At 42.5% G+C, this 19050-nt stretch overlaps 1 protein-coding gene across 1 annotated transcript in view; it reads right to left on the bottom strand.

The window, feature by feature from the left end:
- Positions 1 to 19050, bottom strand: part of LOC138206177 (neural-cadherin-like) — an 80367-nt gene that overhangs the window by 8802 nt on the left and 52515 nt on the right. The window contains exons 17-30 of the mRNA XM_069162718.1: positions 18393 to 18676; positions 16243 to 17851; positions 15413 to 15506; positions 14383 to 14567; positions 13191 to 13420; positions 12401 to 12678; positions 10090 to 10304; positions 8403 to 8530; positions 8105 to 8232; positions 6227 to 6350; positions 4613 to 4796; positions 4202 to 4368; positions 1601 to 1865; positions 302 to 485 (exon numbers count right to left, since the gene is read on the bottom strand). Of these exons, the coding sequence (XP_069018819.1) occupies positions 302 to 485; positions 1601 to 1865; positions 4202 to 4368; positions 4613 to 4796; positions 6227 to 6350; positions 8105 to 8232; positions 8403 to 8530; positions 10090 to 10304; positions 12401 to 12678; positions 13191 to 13420; positions 14383 to 14567; positions 15413 to 15506; positions 16243 to 17851; positions 18393 to 18676 (4075 nt within the window). The remainder of the gene's footprint in view (positions 1 to 301; positions 486 to 1600; positions 1866 to 4201; positions 4369 to 4612; positions 4797 to 6226; positions 6351 to 8104; positions 8233 to 8402; positions 8531 to 10089; positions 10305 to 12400; positions 12679 to 13190; positions 13421 to 14382; positions 14568 to 15412; positions 15507 to 16242; positions 17852 to 18392; positions 18677 to 19050) is intronic.

Raw genomic sequence — 19050 nt, 5'->3', positions numbered from 1 at the left:
GACAAACTATGAGAAATTACATTCAACCTATAATTTTTCACTTTACAAATTAGTTATTTTGCAGTTAAAGTCCCTGCTGTGGTAAATCTATACTATGCAAATGTTTAGTCCTTGGCACCTTTTGTTAATGCAATTTGGGAGTTAAGTGCAGGCAGCATTACTGATTTTATTGTAAGCAATGCTGTGCTATGCTGTGCAGTCCCTGTCTCTTGATGCATGTGTGTAAATATTCAGCGAACATGCATGCACACTGCAGGTCTCATTAAAATGCTGCTTTATAAATTCTTTATTTTTACAGCACCTGCACTCGTGGTGTCTCCAGAGGTCCACGCAGACCAAGGGAGGGGAGCAGTGATGCTTCCTGCAGGCATCCGAAGAGCAGCCGACGGAGACGCCCTGTGAAGTGACCACCTGACGCCGCTCTGAAGGCTGCTCCGGATCAAGAGGGATGGAGTGGCCGTTAAACCTCACATCTCGCAAACAGCCTGGTGGAGAGTGAGAAAAAGAGTTTACAATGCCGAAAGACACACAACGACACCAGTCCTCAGGCAAAATCTTTTATAGACACGCATTTACACCGCAACAGGAGAGCAAACTCAAATAAACAGACATGCATGTATTGACACGCACAAACAGACTCGCTGACACACCTGCAGACCAACGCACATACGCGCTCTCATGCAGGCAAACACACAAACAGCCTCAGGCTAAGCTGTCAGCACGGGCTTTTTCTTTTCGGGATATTTTCTCCGCTGGTTAGTTTGCTAACTCTGTGGGAAGCATGAGGTTTAACACATCATTTAAATACAGATCAGTGTCACTGACTCTCTCGCTCATCTGTTTGAAACTAACACTTTTGGGCTAGGCTGTGAGATATAGAAGGACCAGTAAGTGGTAAAGACATTTACATACAAAGACATTATCATTTACATGTCCAACTGTGAACTCCACCTCTTTGAATATGCGCTCATCCATCAATGAATCTGCAACCACGTTTCCCAAAAAGTTGGGACGTGTAAAATGTAAAATAAAGCAGAATGGGATGATTTACAAATCCTGTAAACCCATACTTGATTGAAGATAGAGCATGGACCTGTCACCTATTGAAAAGTTTGGAGCATCATGACTTGAAGAAATACAACAGAGGAGTCCCTGAACTGTTGAGCAGCTGAAATCCAATATCAGGCAAGAACAGGACAACATTTCACTTTCAAAACTCTAGCTACTGGTCTCTTCATTTCCCAAAAGTTTACAGAGTGTTGTTTAAATTAGAAGTGATGTAAAATATAGGTAAACTTTTTTGAGATGTGTTGCTGCCATCATATTCAAAATGAGCATGTATTTTTCACAAAACAATAAAGTTTTTCAGTTTCAGCATCTGATATGTTGTCTTTGATCTTTTTTCAAAATAAATATGGGTTTACATAATTTGCAAATCATTGCATTGTGTTTTTATTTACATTTTACACAGTGTCCCAACTGGAAATGGGGTTGTATAAAAAGGCCTGTTCTATTATTTATCAATTATCAGTTGATTTCTCTAATCAAATCACTCATTGATCTAAAATCATTCAGTCTTCACAGATAAGCAACTACCCACCGAGGAAGCTCCGGTTGTATCCAGAGGGAAAAGAGTTTCCAAGCATCACCACAGACGGATCAATAATGATCTCCTGACTTTGGCCGGGCGAGGCCGTAACCTCTTGTCGTCCTCCCCCTCCGTCCAATCGCAGGGTGAACTCTCGGCTGTACCGGTCCAGCTCCACCTCATGCCACTCTCCATCATCCAGTCGAAGGTAGGGCAGAGTGACGTTGTAGTCTCCATCTCCAAGGTTGTAGAAAACAGCCAGCAGACCCTGAATAACCTGCGATACACACATCAACACAGTAGTGCTCCACTGACTTGAGATTCTGACATTCAAAGAGAGGAAGCATGGAAAATAAAGATATATTTCAATGTTTTGGAGCAGCTTGCATTTGAGCTGTCAAAACTGAACTACAAACTGGTTGGTTTTGTCATTAGTGGCAGTAAAACTATTTGTTTTAGAGTAGATTTGTGAGGCTTGTGAATTAAATTGCTAAATAGGGTGACACAAATTCAAGCTGACTGACAGTCTGACAGACCTGGACTCCTGCCATATTATGCTGTGTTGATGGGCAAAAACACATCTTGAGCATAACAACATTATAAGAAGTAGGCCGGCTCCCGTGGTGAAAGAAAAGGCAGCAAAGGTTGGGCCTGGCAAGTATTGTGAAATTTAACTACCCAGACAAGATTCTCTGTGGCGAGCATGCCAGAAAAAAAAATGGCATAAAAGTCCGGAAAATTTCAGGGGAAAAAATGAATTCAGCAAATTTGCAGCAATGATGCTTTGTCGTTCAAAACACTGCGTGGCAGAAGACAGGAGTCATCCCGAAGGGTGGGTATACAAGAAACAACAATTATCTTCAGCAGTTAAGGATGAGTGAACACAATGGACTCAACCAATGAGAGGCTCCCATAACTGCAGCTTGTACATGTCCAAAGCTTAATTGGAAACAGTGGGGCAAGATAATTCACATTCAGCCCAGCCTGCATTAACTATTGCTCCCTCAGCATGGGCATCTCAAATGTGCCTTCCCTACTGGACACACACACACACACACACACACACACACACACACACACACACACACACACACACACACACACACACACACACAGAAAGCTGACTGTGCTCTCCACATTGCCTCATTCTGCCCTCAACTCCACAACACAAATGTGCAAATAACACAATCAGTACTTTGGAAGAAAATCTGATAAAGCGCCTCTAATCTATGCAATCACCATGAAGCATAAAATGTTCAAGCAAATATATGAACTTTCACATTTTAGACCACATTTAATACAAAAAAAAAAAGAGCCAAAGCTTTGTTTTATTCTTTTTATGGGTCTCTGATTCCTTGTGCTGCAGTGCATCGCCAGTCACTCCCCAAAAAAACGTCTTCACTGTGCATTAGATAAATGTTTTTTTTACAGACACCATACTCCTTGGAGAGCTGCATGCTGTTTATACCCAGCTAGCCCTCGGTAACCTTTGTGCAAAAGTGTGGTTATTTATTCAGTGTGCACTCTATCCCATGTCTACCCGTAAGGAAAAAAAAAGGGCAGAGAGGCAACCCATTAAATTAGAGCTTGTTGTTGGGAAACACACCAGGCTTGTGCTCAAGTGTTTCTGAGAGCTTTAAGACAGCCGGGCTGAAAACGGTTCAGTGTGCTGCTGCAGACAGACATCAGATGCTTTATACAGCTCACCAATTCAGCTCCAGAGAGGATTTCAGAGGCTTCACAGCCCACATACAGTAAAGGCTACAGGTTTTTCCTTTCCCTGTCACTGTGGGACCACAACAAGGGAAGAGGACGACGTTATTTTTCCTCGTGTAGCGTAAAGACCCAGAGAAGAACAAGAGAGGATGCTTTAAACAGCGCTGTCTAACAAATAACAAGCACAAGCACAGATATGAGATGTTTTTATAGACAGACCAGTGGTGCGGAATACAGAAAGACAGAGACAGGTTCACTGCAAACAGGTGACCTGTGACTTAGCCAAAAGTGACAGTCCTAACAGAGTCGTTTACTTCCAGATGCTGTTCACACTTGGCCTGTCAGTCAACAAGACGAGAGGCTTTGAAAAGAAACGCCACCTTCATATCCACTCAGGGTATTCTCTGGAGGTTTGGCAAACTGAAGTGGACTTGACTCTGTGAGAGCACAGTTGTGGCAAAGCAAGCAGCATGTCTGCAGACATGACTTGAAGCTCAGAACTTGAAGCAAGCTGTGTCAAAATCCTAAAGTACAGAGCAGGGTTTCTGACCTTTACTTATTACAGTGCCCACAGCTTCCCTCTTGCCATACTGAATTATTTTTGAAAAATTAACCAAAGACAGAAATAACCTTGATGAAAGGGCGCCTCGTTTTTTAAATAGCATCCTCTCAATAGCAGCATTCAGTAGATTTACTGAAAGACCTTGTTGAAAACATACATATGCCAATCACAAGCCCCCTCAGTTTCCACCCATATGTCTCCAACCCTGATATTAGTCACTCTCAGCCTGACAGGAATTTGCAGAAGTTATTGTCCAGGTCTAATAATCATTTCAAGGCTCACAAACAAGACAATGACAGCTGTCAAGGTGGAGGGGGAGTCCAGCATCGACTTACCTCCAAACGAAGGTATTCATTCTGCTCCTGGGAGAGCAGGCTGAGGATGACACCAGCGGCGGCACGTGTCCGAACACCAACCTGGAATCTAGTCTGTCGCGCAGGAAGCGACCACAAGAGCTGGAACTGAATGTGGCTCCGGCCATCAAAGGAAAACTCTGGAGTCACTTGTCAATCAAAAAAACATGCGAGGCTTGTTCAATTAATTCAGCTGTCATATGGGAAATACATAAGGTTATCACAGTGAGGGCGCGCTGCTCTGCAAAAGCACTTTATGTAAGGCGAAGTTATCTTCCCACAGCAGCAAGTTTCCCATTTGGTTCGTACACTTTGCGAGATTTAGATCTAAAACAGACTGTACTTTTCCCTGAAAACTTCAACGGTCAATTAAAAGAAAGTCCACATGCTTACCTTGATCACACTGCGGACCCGTAAACCCTTTATCACACAGGCAGCTGAAAGAGCCCCACTCCCCATGACAGTGACCCCTCTTGCCACAGGAGGGAAGCTCCTCCATGTCGGTGCAGTGGTCATCAATAAGAGTGCAACCCGGCAACGTGTTGGAGGATTCAGCTGGGGAACCAAGGTCATACAGCTGAGTGGAAGAGGAGGAAGAACAGGGTAGAAGGAAGAATAAGAAGAGACGAAAAACACAGGGAAGGGTGGAAAATGAAAGGGTACGTCTCTCTCCTTGCATTCTTTGTCGATGAGCATAAAGAAGTTTGATTGCAGATTGAGAGGGAGCTGTATCATCATTAAATGTAAGATACTATGTACTTGTATCAGATTTCTGATTTGCAGTTTGCAGTCTTGTCTCAGAAGTACTATTAGCATTACTACTAGAACCACCAGTATTGTTTTTATTTCTTTAAAGACGAAGATAATATCAAACTTCTATTGATCCCATGCAAGGAAGTGTAAATGTCACAGAATTATTTAGCTGTAATGAATCAATAAAAATATGTCTACAAATGGAATCAGATGATCAGTAAGGTGTCTTATTTCAGCCTGGTATCACACATGCAATACACCTGTCAGTCCACTAGAGGATATCATGTCACTGTCACGTTTTGCCTCGCTTAGGTGTGAAAAGTACAGGCATAAATGACCAGGATTGAAGGAGGTCATGTGACAGAGGTCAGGTGACGAAGTACAAGACAGAAACAGAGTTTCACCCAGACGCCCGATGTTTGAGTCTGTGAGAAAGCAAAAGTCAAAGTGGATGTCTTAAGTAACAGAATTACGTTTCGTACATCACGTCGCATTTTACGTAACATACGTTAAGTACATGATGGACATAGAGTAACCTGCATAAAATTACTTATTTTAAATCAAAAGCATGAACTTTTCCGAAACCTGACCATGTGGGTTTTGACGTTTTTCGTCCTTAGGTGAGGCAAACAGGACACTGGCGTGCTACCATCTAGTGGACTGACAGGTGTATTACATGTTTTAGCGTGATATCGTGTTGTTTAGTCCAGAAGACAACAAAGTTAGCAAAACAAAAATGAAATTGTGGCACTATAGGCAGCAAACTTTCATTAAGTTATTGCTTTAGCTGTAGTTGTTATCTATATTGACTCGTTTTTGTATTTAACCTGTTTTTATTTCTATGCTGTTTGATAATTCTACTCCAGAAAGAATGTTGCACTCTTTAGTCCACAACATTAACAGTCATAGTCACGGTTACTTTACAGATTAAGATTTAACATACAAAATTGGATCAGTTTATAAAATATGATTTGATATGATACTACATACAGAGAGTGAATCTGACCAGAAGAAAAAGCGATGAGCGAGCAACATCAACATTCAGGCAGGTTTTACATTGCAGGCTTGAGCGCACATTTACATTCTTATTGAAGTGGATCCCTCCATCACCTATGTGGCCTGTCATCCAAACAGGTAAGAAAATAAATAAATAAAGCAGTACAGAATAGCAATCTATTTGTTCAAAGATTCAACCAGCAAAATGGCCTCAAGGTGATGTGTGTGTAGTAAACTAGTTTTTGCTCCATATTTTACCTTGCTGTCCACGATCAGGTTCCTTATACATCCAGTGTAATGTTTGTGCTGCAGCTGTGGATATTCATATGATATGTTGTCATTGATCCCTCCAAGCTGCAGAATTTGACTTCCATTCAGATACCTGGGAATAAAAAAACCCACAACTGAGTAATGTGAACTGAAAAAAGGGAAACAAGCTCCATGTAAGTTTTCAAGGTTAGAATTCAAAACGCAACTCTCAGTATAAAGAAACACAGACTGCAAGCAGAATAAATGGAACACATATACAAACATCATGAGCTGTCAAGGTTAAAATTCATAGCTTTCTCCTATTTTTGATGAGGCTGTTATAATTTTTTACTGCTTTCTGACAGCAAATGTGACATCTTATTATTGTGATTTTTGTCTTATTTTGAAAATATGCCTGATGGGTAAATTACATCTATCTATCTATAAGACAAACTGATTCGCTCCAACACCTCGGGTAATTTTAAAACTGGAAGTTATGATTGTAGCTTGTTAACAAGCATATTCCCTGTTTAATGGCATAACTATTTAATTTTTTTTCTGATTTCAAACTTAAATGAAGTCTAGAAAACACACAGTAAAAAGGCATTTAAAGGCTCTTTAAAATGCATAAGTTATTACCAGTAACGGTAGTAGTAAAGCTCTTATGGACATTGTTATCTCTACAAACTCATCTCTTAATTGCACATAATAATGAGCACAGTGGCAGGCCGAGCCACAATGGGGGAAAAGAAACGCAGCTGTGACCAAGCAAAACTATCTATGAACGGAAACATAGTGAAAGATTAGTTGGCATTTCAAGGATTATGCCTAAGGATCTCATCAGCAGTTTCTTCCCTCCAGAGAAGACAGCCTAGTACATTGAGAAACTGAACACTGTGAGCCTAAAACAGCCTGAGTTACTATCAGATTATCTTTATCTTTCAGTTGTGGAACGCTATTAAAGAAATTACAAATTGTCAACATGGCTTTAGAAACTTAATATTTGCCACTTTTTGCTCACATTTTATTAATCGGTTAATTAAAAAAAGAATCGACAGATCACCCACCAGTGAAAATAATTATTAGTTGCAGCCATGGACTGAACTTTAGTGTTACAGTTTCACCTCAACCATTGGGCTTCATCTTACCTTCTGGGACCCGGGTCCCAAATAAATAAATGCTAACAAAAGCTGTGTGCTTGATGTTGTGTACATTTTGCAACCACATCTAGTATTACAAATGTCACCATGTAATTGCTGCATATTAGGACATAATGACAAAATTAAGCATCCTTCATTAACATGCTACTAAACTAACAAAGTGCAAAAGACATAATCCTTTATCCATTCAATCTGGTTGGAGGTTTCGAAGCAGTGTTGACATACTATGCATTACAGTAATAGAATACCATGTTAAAAAATCTGTATGCCAAGAATTTTGTTATTTTGTCATTTTAATTTGCAAACTGCTGCTGCTGTGACTGCTAATGCTCTGCCCCACAGAGGACTGTTTACTCCTGTGAGAACTTGGGGCATTTAGACACCCTGTGGGCCATGCGTTGTTCTTGGATTAAAAAGATTGCGCAGAACTAAACCTGAGTATGTTACTGTTGTGCAACCACAGAAAACAAAGCCAGACGGCTCTCTGGAGAAGTTCTAAACCTTAATTGTTACTTGCTCCAAAACATATAGAGCCACGTTTATTTATGTGTCTACTTATATGCTCATTTATTCATTATGCTGTGAAACATAGTAAATATAATTTATTATCTATCTCATGATTTCATCCTAGGGGCTTATTGGCTCCCTTTAAATTCAAAAGAACCACTTGTTTTTTTTGTATTGTGCAGAGTTGGCCAGACTTGTTTCATTTAATTATTGATCTTACTTTTCCCTGTTGGGTGTGACCCCTCGGATTTCACAGGATGAGCGGTCCTCTGTCATTGCCCATGAGTCCACGCCTTCTGTCTCCATGACAATCGCGCTGGAACATCGATCCAGAGTGAAGCGCACTTCCTTTAAATTTGGGGAGAGTAGAGCGAGAGAGAGAGACAGATCATCACTGCTGCATGTGTGGATGTGAGAGTGTGCCGCTGCCCAGCACTCCTTAAAAACTGCAGCATATATTCTAATCTGACAGGACTAAGAGAGAATGACGTGTAAAGGAATGAATGTTCCTCTCTTACTTTACTGTTGCTCCTCATGTCAAGGCGATGCCAGCGTCTGTCTGCCACCCCGACATTATTAGTTAACTGGAGGACCAGGGTCCCAGAACCGTGGTTGATTTTTAGGCTAGGAGTCCCACCAATCAGCTCTGAGGACGAAAAAAATAATCAGGATTAACACCAACTACTCTAAAGATGATTGTTGGACCCAAATGAAAGAAATTGCAACCCATAAAAGACAGCTCTTACAGATTTGCTGAATTAAAAAAACAGCTAAACTTGCTGGCAGAGACAAAATGTAAAAGCATGGTCAATAATAACTGGGAAATGCATTGCAAAAAAAAAGGCAAAGGGGAAAAAAGAAGATGCAAATATCTAGTTTGTGCAGGCACAGGAAAAAAGAATCCCAAGGGCCAAATGAAAGCATCTCACCTCAAAACAAGCACAAAGTATGAAAAAAAGAAAAGAAAAAGAGGGTGACAGTATAAGGTAACACTGTTACCTATACTATACAGGGAATCTGAATGGCTCCTGAAATAAACTTGTGCAAAATAGTTAGACATGGTTGTCAAATAGGAAATATAAACCAATTAAAGGGTCCGTTCACCCAAATTACCGTCCACAGTGAGCACTGTGGATTATGAAATAATGATGATATAGTTTTGGGAACGAGACGTTCCAGATTACATTTTATCTAAACTCGTTTTCAAATGGTGTGAGACCCACCAATTAAATTGAATTCACCTTTATCGTAATGGGGTGGATGCTGAAATCTGAGAGACAGATATCTAAAAAATTATCTGCATGGTTGGACACCCCCGGTGCAAAATACAAGTATGTTTTGTGTAAATTGGGTCAACCAACCCTCTCTGTAAAATACCAAATTATGAGTTAAAAATATAGCATAAATGCAGGACTGGATGCATCAAGACATGATAGCCACAGGATTAAAACTTAAAACTAAGAATTTAGACTGATTTTCTATCTGCTAGCAACATTAAAAAAAAAAATCCAACATTACTTTACTACACCATTTCAACATTCATTACTTAAAATTTTCATTGTCATCATTATCAGCATTACAAGTCCTTCTCTTCTGCTTCTTTAACCGAGATAATTGCAGTCATTTAAATAAACGTCACAAGTCATTGTAGCAACATGAATCGTCGAAGTAATGAGCTTCCTTCAAAGTTTTTCAGTGCACATAGAGTTGCATGAAAAAAAGTCTAATCACACACTGCTTTTAAATATGAAACTTTATATGAAGCTGTCATAATATCTAATCACCTGAAATATTGAATAGTGAAATATTTACTATTGTCCGTCACCTGGAGCATTCAGGCTTGAGGCTTTGTTTCAGCAAGAATAAACCCTGCTGCTGTGTCCTTGAGAGAGACACTGATTGTCTACCAGCCACAAAGTCTTTTCTCTGAGGCTGTAGCAGGCGGTAAGCAAAAACAATATTCTTTATGGCAAACGACAAACACAGTGAAATCGGGCTGCCTGTGTAGCACCACATTAAGTACTTACTGTATAACTCAATCAAGTGAGAGCCCATATCCCTTAGCAGAACACTAATGAACAAGATTTCACTTCTATATCTGATTAGCTACCTCCCGGTAATTAAACACACAAAATTAAGTTCCGAGTTTTTGTGCAATAATGGCCCAGAGGCCCCTTGGCACACATCTAATTATCCAGTCTTTACCTATGGCCATGTAGTCCTCACTATCCCCAGGCAGAAGAGTAGCCAGTGGGCCAGCATAGAGTAGCAGCCCGTCGTCTTCCTCAGTCATAAACTCCAGTGAAAGATGGCTATCAAAGCATGGTCTTATGGGGGGAAACCATGCATAGCCGTTGCCAAGGAAACTAAGTCTCATCTGCTGACAGTCTGGCCCTTCAAGCTGTGGGGGGCAGTGGCACCTGTAACATCGAGAAGGAAAAAAAAAAGTGATGGAAATCAAGTCAAAACAAGTGGAAAGAAACAATCAGTGTCATTCACTTTGGAGCTCTGAGAAATCTTCACTGTCCAATCTGTGGAGCCGAGCGTGGTGACTTTACTCTGGCATACGTGGCAGTCTTTTTGATTCCCACAGGCAGTGGTTTGACTTTGCTCTAACACGCTGGCTGTCAACAGACAGGTGAGGAAGCGCTTTTATCAATCAATTGTTTGCATTAGTCACAAAGCCCTGAATATTCAACTCTGCATTAAATCAATTAGCAATGAACGTAGCATTGCTCCGGTCTATTCTTTATCTATCACAGCTGTCTCTGGGGGACTGTTTTTGCTCGGCACATCACGTTTCCTTTGTTAAGAGATAATTCATTCTATTTCTCTCACTTTTCTGTGTTGTATCACCTCGGATTTACTCGACTCCCCCCCCCCCCCCCCCCCCCCTTATCACCACCCACCCCTTTTTCATTCTTCAGGTATTACACACTTTGGTTGATATCTGTGCAATTGCCTCTTCTTCGTACTTATCTACTTGAGCTTGAGTATCACTGATCTTGCATAAACTGGAAATTAAATGTTTTCCATGACTCTCTTTAATCTGTTTGTGTATGAGACTGAAATCGTAAATAATAATAATCACAGACCAAAAACAAAACAAAAAACGGCACAAAGAAAAAGATTCATGTAGCGATGAAAAACAGCCCATTCAATCACTGCAATGGCGAGGATTGAGGGGACCGGTTGATCTCATCCTGTTCTCTCCACTGCAGGCATGTGAGACAAGCTGGCTTTGCTGATAATGTCAAAGCCATCTATTTTCATGCAGTGTCTGAGGAAGGCTGTGTGTACTGAGGCTGTTAGGGTCTGTTTCTACCATGGCTGTTTATTCTGCAGAGGGCCAACACATGTCAGGAATACTGATCCACAAGCAGCAAAAGGGATGACTTAGGCTGAGCGTAGCCTTATGCATACATATGCACACACTGTGCCCTGCACCTCACTCTTTCACTGCTCTTTCATGTGACTCAGGAGAGCAATGCCAGTCCAAATCAGGAAGTGCGTTGCATGTTTTTCTCACCTCTGACTGACAATATCTGATCAGCTGCTGCTTCAGGTTTCCTGTTAAGCTCCTTCGACAGAGGATAGAGCCAAAAATTGGATTCTTTATAGCTGGGCTGCATTCACGAGAACACATATAGCACATACAGGGAGATATCTATCTTACTGAACAAGGGCTTCTCTCGGCAGTGTGGAGATCAAGTGCAGCAGAGACAATTTGAAAGATAAAATGAAAGAAAAGGGAGTTCTGTACATGCTGTCTCTGCGGACTATGCCTTTCACCAACTTGCATGTTCCTATGTTCATGTAAATGGCATTAAAGGAGAAGTTGTGAGCATAAAAGGGGGCAGAGTTATACTAATCCCACTGCCCTATATTTATTTAATCTGGGCATTAGTGTGTGCATGAAATGTACAACATGCTGTTTCTTCCACCATGGACACCCACAGAGACCTATACACTTGAAGATGAATGCCTTAATATTGAGTGCAGACATTTGTCAATATTTATTAATATTTCAGGCACTGGCCTATGACCTCGATACAGAAGCTATGCTCATTATTTACTTTTGCAAAAACAGCACACCAGCACTTTTAAAATTTCAACATCAGGTTATAAAACTAGACAATCAAAAATCTTGGCATGATGCAGGCAGTCAGAGTTCTGTTTTCAGATTCGTTGGCACACACGTATATTGCCTCCATGGCAAACAGATCTAAGCCTTTTTTTTTATTATTATTATTATGCTGCTCTATAGTCAGCTGACAACACAGAAGAATGGCTCGAGACTGTCAGATCAAGTTGCAGGTGAAGGTTTTTTTTTTTCCTCACTACAGACGCTGTTAGCAATTCTGGGCTTATTTTCCAAGGTGTCACTCTTACAGTGAGTCTGGCAGGACAATAGAGAAGACTGCAGCACCTCAGGAAACTCTTATATCTGTTTTCTATCTTGTAAGAGCCTACTCCAACTCAAGTTCCGCTGAACAACTGCAGACGTGCCTCTCACCTGTATCCATTCTGAGTGTCGACGCAGGTTCCCCCATTAAGGCAGGGGTTACTGGAGTATGAGGAGCAGGGTTTATGGGTCATTTCTCTGGCAGCGCAGCCACACACAGCCGAGAGTGTCACCTTCACTGAGACCACAGATAAAGCTCCGGAGTCTATCAAGGTGGGCGAGTCACTGATGCTTAACTGCGTGGAGCACCCGCCGGATGTCTTGCAGTCGGTGCGCACACACTCATCTACCTGCACCTGGCTCACATTCACACGCAGGAGTGACTGCAGCTGCAGGAAGAGAAGGAAGAGGGGAGCAGATGAGGGAGACAGAAATGGGAATTACAATAATTGAAGCTGAAGATACTGGATGAGGGATTTGTATCTCCAGTGGTGCTGCTGCCGGGGACACAGTGATGTACATTTGAAGGGGAAAAAAAACAGCTTCGCAAGCAATACAAAAGAGGAAAGCAAGGCCTTCAGCATAAACACTTTAATATTCTATAAGTGGTTGTTCTTAAAGGAGCAAGAGGTATCATCAGGCATGACAAAGGAATCGCAGTGATGCACATAGAAGACATGTAAGAAAGAAAACATGTTACAAAACGAGGAGGGGCATTCAACAAATGGATGGGAGAGACAAAGAGACATGACAGGGCCGGGCGGTAAATAGACAGAAAGTTGGTGTGAAAAAAAAAAAGGGCAGATAAAAAGCCATGTTATCTCTTCCCCTCAAGCGCCCAAGTGTATCACTTGATATATGAGCGCTGATCTCTATCTATCTGACATGATGGTATATGTACCTTCTTTTTATGTGCGGCGAGGACACCGTGCAGCTTCTCTGGGCGCAGGTAGCCATTTTCAGTTAGCACATAGAAATGGATGTCCACTGTTTTCTCCCCTCTGTCGGCTATGCTGAAAATGTTGATACTCCCCGATCTGACGGACAGGGCTTCAGACAGGAAGTCCCAGAACACCTCAAGCCGACTCTTCCCCTCGACGTGAGGGTCGATAAAATCTCTCGCTGTAATGCCTTCAGGAGACAAAGAGAATGTGGGGTTCATGAAACAAGAACTACTGACTCGTCAATGACAACTACAGAGTTGATCAAAGTCTTCTAAGTTCCTGATTCCATTAGCACGAGAGGTAACCTAACATCTCCCTCTATTGATCCAGTTCCTCCATGACTCATCCATAAGGCGAATGAGTCATGGTGCAGTCAAGTAAAAATCATTTACCTCCTCACTGACTTACAGTTAAGAGTCTTGACAAACTGCCTTGTACAAAATATTTTAATGACCTGGAAAATCAATCACGTTCGTGGTGCCACCTTCCTGTAACATCTGAAGAATGTGAGCAGTCATCTTTAATCTCCCAAAAATGATAATGAGTTGGAGTTAGAAGCATCCATAATAGCCTTTGACTCAGTTCACCGAATGGCTTTTTAAATGTCAAGGACTTTACCTGACACTTCCAAACTGACCTTTATAACTCAGATTTGCTCTGCGAGACTGTCGGGAAAATGAACATAAACTGCAAAGTGTTGAAGAAGAGGGAAACTATTGTCAACAAGCTGTGTGAATTGTTGCTTTACAATGCTTAGAAATGTTAAATAATGCAAGTATGAAATTTATCTTGACAGCCTATTATTTCAGCGTTAACTGGATTGACAACCTGATAATCATTCAATGAAAAGTACCAATTTATTCATGCCTGTGGCAGATGCTGTCTCTTTCAACATCAGCTTCAAACAAGAATTTAACAGCGACAACAAAGAGCTTGCTTTCTTTTCTTTTTTTTGTGGAGGATGACTGAGACCAAGAATCAATTGAAAAGCTATTATATTCCATTTTTAAAAAAAAAAATTTTTTTTTACTTGTAGTTATGTGGTCATAACAGTTAGGGCAAATTGTAGCACCTGCTGAGCTGCAGTCACCCAGGGATTAAAAATTAACACCGTGCCATAAGGTGAGTCAATGTTTCTGCAAATTTTACCAGTCAAACGCAGCGAGGCGGACGACAGGATGGCCTTTTCCTCCAGGTCCCTGACATGAACTCTGACTCCGGAGATCACCTCGGGCCACACCCCATCAGACACCCCGACCTTCAGCCAGTAGCTGCCCGCTGGAGTGTTCTGTCGGACAGCCAGCGCTCCTGAGCTCTGGTTCAGACTGAAGTATCTGAGAAAAGCAGAGGAGCTGTTACGTAGGAGAGGACTGCTGTAGTGGAAGAGAGAAAGAGTCAGAAAAAAAAAAAGAAAAGAAAAAGTGTCTTCCTTTGTTTTGGAGCTCTTGTTCAGTGGAAAAATACCTGACAGATGGCAGATAAACAAGTCGAGAATTGGTCAGAGGTACCTGGGTTTACTCCAACAGGAAGGTAAATGTAAAGTAATATTGAAAAAAATAATATGAAAAAAAGAACCAAACACTGCCAAGACGGAGATAAAAAAAAAGAAAAGAAAAAAAAAAGCAGAAAAATGATTTGGCTTCAAAAGCTCCTAAAAGAGCTTGATAGTTGTCATGGTAACTGTCAGAATTTGTTATATGAATAAAACAAATATGCAATTGGTATTTCTAATCTGATCTTGAGAGTGTGAATACTGAATAGCTGCACAAGGTCCCTGATGTAGTAAAACTGTGCTCGTACAGGCTATTTCATCTCAGGAACATCACACAGGTCGACCGAGATTTCTTAGTTTGTGGGAATCTGATTGTATTTTCCAGAGTGGCAATCACTGAGGATGGAAATGATTAAAGTCTGTGTAACTTATATTAGAGAATTGGATCTAAGATAAGGAGAAATAGTGTTTAGGCATGTTTCAGGCCGAGTAATATCACTGAGTGAGGCCTTGTTAGGGAAATACAGGCTCACCGTTGAGTCCACGTTCTCTTTATTTGTCAAATTCTACACTGCTGGCAGTTCTTGCCTGCGTGCTGTATTGCTTTAGAGCTTGTACTACTGCTGCACATTTGGAGATCAGCATGTTTTCAGACAAAATTACATGAATTTAACAGTGAGCTCTTACTTGGCTGCGCTTGTCTCCAGAGTGTAGGTCTTGTTGTCCCAGTCATCTGGATCTGGGGCATACACCTTCCCCAGTGCTGCGTTTGCCATCCTTCCTGTTCAAAGTAAACACGCACACACACACACACGCATTGATTCCGTCTGGGCAGAATCTGCTGATGCCAACACTTATCTTTTCGTCCCTCTCTCCTCCTTATCTTGCATTCCTGTGTTCTGTTCTACTTATTATGCTCATAACTGTGGAGTCCCACTGTTGGAATGAATAGGCTCTCAGTGCTCCACTTCAGAGAGCGTGGAGCTTAAGGAAGCGAGGCTATCTCAGTATGGATTATGTTATTATCGACCTGCAGTGCCAGAGTACTGCAGCTGGGTAAACAAAGGCAGCCTGGATGAGTCACGGTGCTCCTGTTTTCCACAATTACCAAAACTGCCATATAGCTGAGTGTGTGATCAAAACACTAACAAGCCAGTGTAGCTAACCAACCTATCTGGAGGGGTAAAAACACTACAAAAAAAAAAAAAAGTCATGATCCTTATCATAATGTGATGTTGAGATGAGCTTTAGGCACAGGGTTGGCAAAGGAAGACTGCGTTGAAGGCTTGAGAAAGGATTTGACAATGATATTACCATAACAAAACACTGTTCGAATGTAAAAGAAGGAGAGTAATTATGAATTCTAGACTAGACCGAGCAGGTAAGGCGGTGAAAACTTTTTCCTTCAGCGGTAGCCTCAGTTTCCCCTCTTTGCTCAAGCTCTGCCTGCAGTGCAAAGCTCTGTAGCGAAAACAAGGGGGCGAAGAGAATGAAATGAGGGGATGAGAGCAACTCACCCTTGCGGCCATGAACATAGACATCTTTTTCCCCTGCTTGATGGGCGTTATCATTGTGGTCGCCAATGGTGATGGTGAGAGTGCTTGTGGATGTCATTGGCGGATCGCCGCTATCGACCATTATCACAGGCAAGTGGATCTTGCTCTGCCTTTCCCTGTCGAACCTCCGCAGGGTGGTGAGTGTGGCGGAGCCATTCCCGTGATCCTGCAGGTGGAAGTCAACTGAGTACACGGAGGGCAGGGAGAGATAGAAAGGAGGCCCGTGCTCTGGGGAATCTCTGTCAACAACGTGAAGCAGAGTTGAGCTCCTGTTGAGCCAGACCACTTGAGGTGCCGGACCGTTCTCCCACAGCACAGGAGCGTAGTCTGTCTCCAGCTCTGGCCCATTGTCATTCATGTCTAGCAAAGGCAAGTGGACCGTGACACTGCCAGTCAGTGCAGGGGTGCCACGGTCTGTCGCCATGACGACCAACTCGTAACTCGCCACTGTCTCCCTATCCAGCAGCCTGGCGACTGTGACTGCGCCGCCACGGCTGACTGTAAAATGTCCATCAGGGTCTGATTGGGGGAAAATGCTATAGAAAATGTCCCCATTCATGCCTGAGTCAGAGTCAGTGGCCTCCACCTGAATGATACTGGTTCCGACAGCTATGTCCTCAGGCAAAGGGGAGAGCAGGTGGGAGCTCGGGGTAAACACTGGGGCATTATCATTCTCATCCTCCACCAGAACCAGACAGTGGATGAGGCTGGAAAAATCGGAGTCCTCCACCTTGATAGTGAGGTTAAACCGCTGCTCACCTGGCTGCTCAAAGTCCAGCTTTTTCTTCAGCCTCAGACTGCCCGTCTGCTCCAGTCTCTGACTAACCATATAGAATCGTTGCTCTGAGTCTCCGTCCACCACACTGAATGCCAGTTGTCCGTAAGTGCCAGCGTCAAGGTCCACTGCACTGAGCTCCAGAATTGGAGCGTCTTCATTTGTGCTCTCAGGTATACGAGCACCACACCAGTCCTCTTTAAACTTTGGCACGTGGTCGTTGATGTCTGTTACCACAATAGTGATGGTAGCCGTACCCGTCATACCCCCACCATCCCGGGCCTCCACGACCAGGTGGTGGACGTCGGCAAACTCTCGGTCCAGACCCTCGGCTGCCACGGATATGGTGCCGGTGCTGGAATCGATACTAAAAAGGTCTGCGCTGTTTGCGTTACGTGCATTCTCAGTAATCTGGTAGGTCAGGATGGCGTTTTGACCCACGGCCGCATCATCCAGGTCCACCGCCGTCATTTCCACCACAAATGTTCCAGGAGGGGAGTTCTCCGCCACGCTGCTGTGGCAATTGTCAGGCGCACATGAGAAGGTGGGGGCGTTGTCATTGATGTCCCATACGTTGATAATAACATCTGTGAAGCCGGTAAGTCCCTCGCCCTCTTCGTCCGTTGCCATGACAACAAAACGCCAGACTGCACGTTCTTCGCGGTCCATGGTGCGCTGGGCATACATCTCCCCCGTGATGTCGTTGATCATGAAGTGTGAATCTGCCCCTTGGCCATGAATAGAATACCGTATGGCTCCCTGGTCTGCATCTTTGTCTGGGTCAGTAGCTGTCACCTGCAGAGATAAAGACAACTTCCTAAGAAAATGGCTATTCATTCCTGCAGTCAACCCCAAATTGCTGCTTCCTCCTATCTCTTTTCAGCCGTCACCCAACTCTTCTTTGCTTTTGGATTTTCTAGACAGCCCATTTAAGTGTTTGCACTTACTGAGTTTGCTTTCATACTACCTAAATTAAAGCAATGAGCTCTGATATAGCACGTTTCTTGCATCTGGCCTCAGAGTGGTTCTGACAGCCATACTGCTGAATTTCTCCCCAGAAGCTCCGTCATTAGAGTCTCTGTAACTTTGCGGAATGAAAATCCTGTAATGTTTTAATCTATGGGAAACCACTAACAGTAGATACACTAAAATAACATGTCACATTAAGAAATTGCAATCATTACTTAGATTCCACATACAGCTACTCTGGGCACAAACTTTAAGAAGCATCTGGTTTAAAAAAGAACATTCTAAAGATAATTACAGTAATGGATTACAGTAATTACAAGAAAACTGCAGCGTCAACCTCTGTGCAGTAATCATCTCAGCCTCTCACCTGTAGTACAAACACAGGTGACCCATCAAGCTCCTCTGTGACAGATCCGTAGTACTCATTCATGGAAAACACAGGTGCCTCGTCGTTCTTATTAACCACCGTAACTACCACCGCAGCGTAGTCTTCCCACTTCCCGTCTGAGGCGAGGACCAGCAGCTTGTACCTCTTTTGCTGCTCATAGTCCAGCGGCTGTGCAATAAAGATCGTCCCCACCTCTGGCTCGATGTCAAAAACACCACCTTTGTTGCCAGATGTTATCTGGTAGCGCAGCTTGGCATTGGCCCCTGTGGCAGGAATTACAAAACACATTATTGGGAACGTGTGTAGAAAGATTTTAAAAAGGTGGTAAAATTGAAAGCAGGTTGCTGCTAAAAATCATTATCATCTCGACATGCTGAATATTTCAGTATTATTCTCAGTCATTGATGTAGTCAGCATTGTCCATTTCCTTACTCTTACGTTGTAGCATTCCTGTAACAACAGACGGGTGGAACCACAGGGGTATTACACCTCATTTCCTCCAAGATCTGAGCATTAGTGGGTTTTCATGTATCCCTTTCTTGTTTTGATTACTTAATTAAATGGAAACTTTGTACCTCGTCTCCTCGGCTTTAATCAGATACTAATTAAAAAAAAAAAAAAAGAGTGCGGAAAAAAG

Source organism: Embiotoca jacksoni, unplaced genomic scaffold, assembly GCF_022577435.1.
Source record: "Embiotoca jacksoni isolate LCO1_2020_lvr unplaced genomic scaffold, fEmbJac1.0.p SCAF_3, whole genome shotgun sequence".
Taxonomy (NCBI): Eukaryota; Metazoa; Chordata; class Actinopteri; family Embiotocidae; genus Embiotoca; species Embiotoca jacksoni.
Note: the sequence above shows the minus strand (reverse complement) of the source record. Positions and strands in the feature narration are given on the sequence as shown.